The following is an 8255-nucleotide window of genomic DNA, read 5'->3' on the forward strand; positions in this document are numbered from 1 at the left end:
GGGCAGGACGCGGCACCGGAACCAGATCGACGCCTCTGGATGGTCTCAGTTCTCGCTTTGTCACTCCTCTGCAAGCAAAGCCTTCTGAAACCAGAGGTGATGCAGTTTTAGGATGAAATCTCTGGTTTTAAGGAGCTCTGAGCTGTTTTATCTTTCCTCTGCCAGCGCTAGGAATGGTTCCCTTCTTGCTCTGCTGCTTCGTTCTACAGCAAGAAAATAAAAATGGTGTTTCAAGCTGACCTAAGAGTGCTGGATGTTTTCATTAAATGGCTGCATCCATGGGCAAGGGGGACATCGAGGAGCTGGAGTGTGTCCAGAGAATGGAGCAGAGTGGGGGCAACAGAAGGAGGGAATGGAGAACTCCTGAATCATGTGGGGAGGGCTCAGTCTGGAGAAAAGGAGACTCATGGGGGACTTTGCTGTCCACAACTCCCTGTCAGGAGGCTCAGGTTGGAATCAGGAGGAATTTCCTCCTGGAAAGGGGCGTCAGGCTTGGCAGGGGCTGCCCAGGGAGGTTTGGAGTTCCCATCCCTGGAGGTGTCCAAGGAATTCCTGGAGGTGGCACTCGGTGCCCTGGGCGTTAGGCACAGCTTGGATTTTGTGGCCTGGGACCTCTTTTCTCTGGGATTCTGTGCTGGTCCAGTGGCATCTCTGTTTTCTTGTGGGTTTGGAATCAAAATTTAATCCCTGGAGCTGGTGGGGTGCCAAGGAAATGTGAAATCCACGGAAAATGCCTGCGGAGCCAAGAGGAGCACAAGAGGAGTGGGGTGAATTCCTGGGGGAACAAATCCTTGCCCTGGGCTCTGCAGATGTTGAGGGTTCAGGTTTCCACCTGACCTGTGTGTTCATGTTTTCCTCTCCTGTTTCAGCTTCCAGAGCCGCTGTTATTTTTAGAACTGAAATAAAAACAATTCCCGCGGGGTTTGGAGCATGGAACAGCCTCAATTAACCAGTTTTCTGCAGTGTAAAATAAGCGAAGGTTTCCCCAGAGTGATTCATCCCTCATCACCCATCCCTGGCGTGGGAAAGAGCCTGGAATGAGCTGGGTGCTGCCACAGCCACTAAATGAGCAGTTGGTCAATAAACAATTGGAATTAGCTGTTTATAGGTTATGGGGGAAATGCTCATTAGAGAGGAATGGGTTAAAAAGGAAAAGTTGCAGGCGGGACAGAGAGCAGTGGATGATTCACCTGCCTGGGGGTTCTTGCCCTTGCTGAAAGGTGGCTCAGCCTCACAGGAGCCTGAAAAAAAAACAATTTTCTTACTCATTCCTGCCCTCCCTGCAGGTGGGAAATGGGTTCCGGAGGTTTTGTGGCCACAGGTTTGGTCTTCCAGCAAAAACTTTCACTTGCCTGTGCTGCCCCAACTTCCAACTTCCTCCTCTGTCACTGGCCATGGTTTTATTTCCTTTTACAAACCCACAGAAGGTCATAAAGTTGATAAGGAGCCCATTCCCTGTGGATTCAGGCTGGGAATGTTGGGAATGCTGAACCTGTGGAGACCCCTGAGCCCCTCCCAAGATCTCCAGGGGCTGCAGGGAAGCTGAGAGGGTTTTTTCCTCAGGAACTTCAGGGACAGGACACAGGGAATGATTCCAGAGTGATGGAGAGGAGTTTTAAGTGGGACAAAAGGAAGAATTTGTTCCCTGTGAGGGTGGGGAGGCCTTGGAGAGCCACGAACATTTGGCAAGAGAAATCCAGGTGGCCTAAAGGGACATTTCTGCTCTAAGGGCACGTCCAATAACAACACAATGGATTCCACAACCGGGATAGAGTGTGAGGAAACCACCAGGGATTAACGGGGAGGAATTTGCCTCATGTGTCCCAGCAAGTTTTGCTTTCCTGCATCTCCAATCCAAACAAACAGAGCTCTGCCCCTCTGGGCATCTTTCAGAGCCTTTCACTCAAAGCAAAATACAATTGAGAAATTTTATGGCCCTGAATTGAATATTCTCCTTTGCAAAATCGCTGTTGGGTCAATGACTTCACCTTGCAGAGCTTTAAACACCTCTGGTTTCCACATCCAGCTGTAACAACGGGGATTTTTTTTGGCTTGCTGGATGAATCCATGCACCAAATCCGTACAAAGCCAACGCAAAACTGCCTCATTGTGGCCAAGCTCTCCTCCTTCACCGCCCTGCCCTGGATGTTAAAAATGCTGGAGTTTCCTGCCCCTTCTCTGGAATCCCCTGAGCCCCTGTGAGCGTCAATCGCTAATTAAGGCACCTCAAGGTCATTAACGCAGCTGAACCCAATCGGAAATTGAGCTGCGAGGGAACCGGCACGCCGACCTTGGCGCGACCTTGCCCGGAGAAGCGGTGACTTCACAGTCCTGGGAATTCTTCGAAAGCAGGACCAGCCCCTCGAATTGTGACACAGCCAATCAGGAGCAGAACTGAGGGGAAACAGGCACGAGGTTCTGGTGACCCAAAGTGTCCTCAACATCCCGAACTGGAGGAACAAACACAGCCAAAATCTGCCCTCCTTCAGCCCAGCGGGAGTGAGGGGTCCCCAGGGATGAGGGGATCCCCAGCAGGAGCAGCTCTTGCCCTGGGGGTGACCCCAGACATCAAATATTTCACCCCAGGGTCACTCAGAGGTCGGGGTCACTCAGCTTGGGGTCACTCAGCTCGGGGTCACTCACAGCTCGGGGTCACTCACAGACTGAGGTCACTCACAGCCTGGGGTCACCCACAGCCTGGGGTCACCCACAGCCTGAGGTCACTCACAGCCTGGGGTCACTCACAGCCTGGGGTCACTCAAAGCCTGGGGTCACTCATGGTCACTCACGGCCTGGGGTCACTCACGGCCTGGGGTCACTCACAGCTCGTGGTCATTCAGCTCGGGGTCACTCAGTCCTGGGGTCACTCAGCCCTGGGGTCACTCATGGTCACTCAGCCCAGGGTCACTCACCCCAGGTCCCGTGAGCTTCCCCTGACCGGACAGAGATCATTTTTTTATAAAGTTGTGGTTTAATCTGAGATCCTCGAGAGATGCTCAGGACATCCCATGGATGCTTTTATGCAAAACAGATATTAACATCCCTCATTAATGACTGATCACATGATCATTAGCATCAGCACTAATGAATTTTTCCAGAATTAACATCCGTGGGTGGCTCTTCCATTACTCCAGGGCATCTTGGAATCTCAAAAGAATCGAACAGGAATTTTGCAGATCAAGTTATACCGTGCATAAACAAGGATGCAAAACTTCCAGAGCGGTTTTGCATTTTGCATTTATTTAAATATGTTGGAGTGGAATAGGAAAAAAAACACAGGCTCCAGTTTGACCCAAAACCAATCCTGAATTTCCAAAACCAATTCCAAATTTCCAAAACCAATCCCAAATTTCCAATTTGCAGTGAGAATGTCAGATATTGGCCAGGCCTTGAGACTCAAGGAGAGTTTGGACACCCACCTCAGGCACGGGGTGGGTGGGATGGTCCCTATGGGTCCTTTCCAGCCTGGGGTATTTCACCATCCCATCATTCCATTTTTATGGGAAAACGTGTGCAGATGGAATCCCATAATTCCATTTTCACGTGTTTCCCCATGCACGGATGGGATGAGGCAGGGAGGGATGAGATTCCAAGAACCATCTTGGATGTTTTCAGTCACTCCGACCTTTCTTCACATATAAAATTCTCTAAATTTTATAATTTACCGTATTCATATCTACAATTTTAATGAATAATTTTGCATTTCCTCCTCCAAGCTCACAAGTCAGCCGTGCATTAAAATTTTTTGCTACCCTGTAAGATTTAAATTGTTCTTTTACTTTTTGGCGGTTTCAGGCTGAGCACATTTTTTTTTTTTCCTTTGAAGAGATGACCTTCTGTTCCATTCACTGTTGAACATTTCATTGAGCAAGCAATCCTGTATAAAAGGATTTTATTTTTCTAATTTATCCTCACATAATGCTAAGATCTCTAAAGACCTCCCAGGAGGGGCTTGCCCCTCTGGTGGCCCCAGAGAAGGATTTTGGGCTCCACCATTTCTGAATTGAGACACACAGCACGGGACCATGGGATTGCATTTCCTGGAATTCTGTTTTAATAATCATATCAAGGAGCAACTGACGTCCAGAAGCTTCTGGAATCCACTGCGCCTCAATCTTAATTAGGATTTTTATGCCAATTAATCATCTCCACGCAGCAGCCTCGCCACATGCAAAGCGAGCAAAAACAACCCCTCCAAGCGTCCCACAAGAATTAACTCGACATTAAAAAATTGTAAAAAATTCACACGACAAATTGGTAATGACCCGAAATTGAGGGGTTGGTCAAAAGCCACGAGGCAAAGACTAAACACAAGAAAGGCCCATGGGGTGAATAAGAACAGGCTTGGTGCGTAAATCACGGATTGCTGGGGGGTACCTCATGTCCGGCAGGGCAATCCTGACCTCAATAAAAGCTCCCCGGGTGCCTCTGCTCCTCACACACCTTCAGCTCCCAGCAAGAACGGTGAGTGTCTCCTGCCAGGGATCCTCGGGTCTCCTTCGGCGTTGGGCGAGCGACGAGCTGGGGCTTTGTGCCGGATCTCTGCGGCGAGTTGGGCTGGGCGGAGCTTTAAGGGTGTCTTCTGACCCGAATTGCTCCTGGTTCCATGGCTTTGGGATTCCTTAGCTTTGGGATTCCATGGGTTTGGGATTCCATGGGTTTGTGATGCCTTGACTTCGGGATTCTATGAGTTTTGGGATTCCGTGGCTTTGCGATTCCATGAGTTTTGATTCCACAGGTTTTTGATTCCATGGGATTTTGATTCCATTGTTTGTTTTTTTTTTATTCCGTGGCTTTGTGATTCCATGGCTTTGGGATTCTATAGCTTTGGGATTCTATAGCTTTGTGATTCCATGGCTTTGGGATTCTATAGCTTTGGGATTCTATAGCTTTGGGATTCCATGGGTTTATGAGTCCGTGTTGCGATTCCATTGGTTTTTGACTCCATGGCTTTGGGATTCCATGGATTTGGGATTCCATGGGTTTTTGATTCCACGATTTTTGGGATTCCATGGGTTTGCAATTCCATGGCTTTGACATTCCATGGGTTTTTGATTCCATAGCTTTGTGATTCCTTGTTGTGATTCCATAGCTTTGGGATTCCGTGGATGTGTGACTCCATGGGTTTTTGATTCCATGGCTTTGGGATTCCATGGGGTTTTGATTCCATGGTTTCAGAGTTCCATGGTTACAGCGTTCCATTATCTGCAGCTCTCTCTGAAATCTAGATTTTTCTGAGACCGTTGATCCGTTGCCTCCTGGAGAAGGTGGAGAGAGCACAGTGGAAAATGGACTGGTCAGGGGTGGAAATTCAGGGACAGAATGTCCTGGATGAGCCCAGCGTGGGCAGCCCCCAGGAGAGTTCAAATCTGTTTGAGACAAAGCTCAGATGATTCCATTCCTGCGAGAATCCTGGGTTTCCAACTCAAGACAAAGAAACGGGAAGTGGGGTGGGATGTGGGCAGCGTGGAAATGTGCTGGATCTCCAAGTCCTTTGTGTTCCAGGTCCTCGCTCCGGCCACCCTTCGCTCCTCTCCCAACACCATGTGCTCCACTGGATGCTGTTCCACGGGTTGCTGCTCTGTCGTGAAGAGCAAGACCGTGTGCTGCACCCCGTGCAAGACAGTGTGCTGCAGCCCCTGCAAGACTGTCTGCTGCAGCCCCTGCAAGACCGTGTGCTGCAGCCCCTGCAAGACCGTCTGCTGCTCCCCGTGCCAGCAGTCCTGCTGTGACCCGTGCCAGAAGCCTTGCTGTGACCCGTGCCAGTCCTGCTGTGATCCATGCCAGTCCTGCTGTGATCCATGCCAGAAACCTTGCTGTGATCCATGCCAGAAACCTTGCTGTGATCCATGCCAGTCCTGTTGTGACCCGTGCCAGAAGCCCTGCTGTGACCCATGCCAGAAGCCTTGCTGTGACCCATGCCAGTCCTGCTGTGACCCGTGCCAGAAACCTTGCTGTGATCCTTGCCAGTCCTGTTGTGACCCGTGCCAGAAGCCCTGTTGCGAACCATGCCAGACTGTGTGCTGTGACCCGTGCCAGAAGCCCTGCTGTGATCCATGCCAGAAGCCTTGCTGTGACCCGTGCCAGACTGTGTGCTGTGATCCATGCCAGAAGCCTTGCTGTGACCCGTGCCAGACTGTGTGCTGTGACCCGTGCCAGAAGCCCTGCTGTGATCCATGCCAGAAGCCCTGCTGTGACCCGTGCCAAACTGTCTGCTGTGACCCGTGCCAGAAGCCATGCTGTGACCCGTGCCAGAAGCCCTGCTGTGACCCGTGCAAGACTGTCTGCTGTGATCCATGCCAGAAGCCCTGCTGTGACCCGTGCCAAACTGTCTGCTGTGACCCGTGCCAGAAACCTTGCTGTGATCCATGCCAGTCCTGCTGTGACCCGTGCCAGAAGCCCTGCTGTGACCCGTGCAAGACTGTCTGCTGTGATCCATGCCAGAAGCCCTGCTGTGACCCGTGCCAGTCCTGCTGTGACCCATGCCAGAAGCCTTGCTGTGACCCGTGCCAGTCCTGCTGTGACCCGTGCCAGTCCTGCTGTGACCCATGCCAGAAGCCTTGCTGTGACCCGTGCCAGTCCTGCTGTGACCCGTGCCAGCAGTCCGTGTGCTGCACCAAGGTGTGCCAGAAGTCGGTGTGCTGCGTGCCCCGGCCCTGCTGCTGCCCCTGTGGGTCTCTGTCCTGCTGCTCGTACGTGGTGAAGAAGCCTGTGGTGGTTTGCTGCACCCCCGTGAGGAGGTGCTGCACCCCCTGCATCCCCATCCAGCAGTGCTGCATCAAGAAGAGCTGCTGAGCTGCTCCCCCTCCGGGAACAGGCACAAGGAGGTGAAAAGCTGCTCCTCTGCTGCTGGTTCTCATCATGATGGAGCCCATTCACAGCGATTTTCTTCTTCTTTTCAAGCTTCTTTCTGTCCTTTAGTTATCAACCGTCTTTAATTATTGACTGTTTGAGTAGCCCAGAATTTATCCCCCATTAGATATTAGTGAGGTGTTCGTTCTCCTCCTGGTGTTTGGGAAACCTTTGGTGTCACTCTGATCACTCTTCATTTTCTCTCTTGACTTGCAGACAATAAAATTTAGCATTAAGCAAAAACGCAATGTTTGGTCTTTTGGTGGTTCTTACTTGGTTTTGCCCTTCATCTGTCACCTTGCCCAGGATTTGTCACCTTGCCCAGAATTTGTCATTTTGCTCTTCATTTGTCACCTTGCCCAGGGTTTGTCCTCATTCCGGCACCCCCTGTGCCCTTGGCCAAGGTCCTGGACGTGTCCCAGTGGCACAGCAGAACATTTGGGACACAAGGAGGTGTCCAGGCTGCTGGCACAAATTATGTCATGTCTGAAACAAGTGAAACATTCCTGATCCTCCGGAATGGAATTCCCAGAGCAGCTGTGGCTGCCCCTGGATATCCCTGGATGTGTCAAAGGACACTGGGGCTTGGAGCAGCCTGGGACAGTGGGAGGTGTCTCGTGGCCAGTGGAGGAACAGGATGAGTTTTAAAGTAATTTCCAGCCCCAACCACTCCTTGATCCCTTCTTGCCCCTCCTGACCATTAACCTCACTCAGATTTTACAACAAAGCTGAAGCTGAATAATTAAAACTCAAAACTGAGCGAGGCAGAACTGCACCCTGTGAAAACACAGCACTCCACAGATCAGAGACTCCTGGAATATCCTGACTTGGAAAGGATCCACCAGGATCATGGAGTCCAACACCTGCCCCTCCACAGACACCCCAAATCCCACACTAGGCATCCCTGGCAGCGCGGTCCAAACCCTCCTATAGCTCTGTGGGGCTGTGCCCATTCCCTGGGGAGCCTGGGCAGTGCCCAGCACCCTCTGGGGGAAGAACTTTCCAGAAATATCCAACCTAGGCCAACCCTGGCCCAGCTCCAGCCCTGTCCCTGCTCCCATAGCAGAGATCAGAGCTGCCCCTGTAGAGAAAGCTGTGAGATTCACAGGAGCTCATCCCAGATCTTGTAATTATTCCCAGAGGAATTAACTACTCACTGGACAGCAGGCAGAACCTTCTTCCCGCCACCATCTTCCAAAAATAGAAGCTTAGAAACGCCCTGAAATTGGGATTTTTCAGGAGTAGAGCATTTCCCCCGCACGTTCCTGGATTACGAGCCTGGGAATGAAACTCAGGTTTGGCATCCAACTCAAAAGCCTCATTCCTAAAATAGCAAACCCGTGAGTCAATGATACCTTCCCTCCCCTTCTGGGACTTTCTTTGCTATTAAAATTCAGGACTCA

General features: G+C 51.0%; 1 protein-coding gene across 1 annotated transcript; it reads left to right on the forward strand.

Moving 5' to 3' along the window:
• The first annotated feature begins 5472 nt into the window (after nt 1–5472).
• LOC130263254 (keratin-associated protein 4-9-like) lies at nt 5473–6795 on the forward strand. The gene is made up of 3 exons (XM_056510790.1): nt 5473–5673; nt 6016–6423; nt 6556–6795. Exons 1-3 carry the CDS (start codon nt 5473–5475, stop codon nt 6793–6795), a joined length of 849 nt encoding a protein of 282 aa, XP_056366765.1.
• Nucleotides 6796–8255: the final 1460 nt, after the last annotated feature.

Source organism: Oenanthe melanoleuca, chromosome 25, assembly GCF_029582105.1.
Source record: "Oenanthe melanoleuca isolate GR-GAL-2019-014 chromosome 25, OMel1.0, whole genome shotgun sequence".
In the NCBI taxonomy this organism is placed as follows: Eukaryota; Metazoa; Chordata; class Aves; order Passeriformes; family Muscicapidae; genus Oenanthe; species Oenanthe melanoleuca.

Excerpts from the sequence above, each read along its gene's own strand:
- LOC130263254 (XM_056510790.1), top strand. The coding sequence starts at position 5,473 with ATGTGCTGGATCTCCAAGTCCTTTGTGTTCCAGGTCCTCGCTCCGGCC. Across the intron at positions 5,674-6,015 it reads GCTGCAGCCCCTGCAAGACC|ACTGTGTGCTGTGACCCGTG; the intron begins GTGTGCTGCAGC and ends GAACCATGCCAG. Across the intron at positions 6,424-6,555 it reads GCTGTGACCCGTGCAAGACT|AAGCCTTGCTGTGACCCGTG; the intron begins GTCTGCTGTGAT and ends GACCCATGCCAG.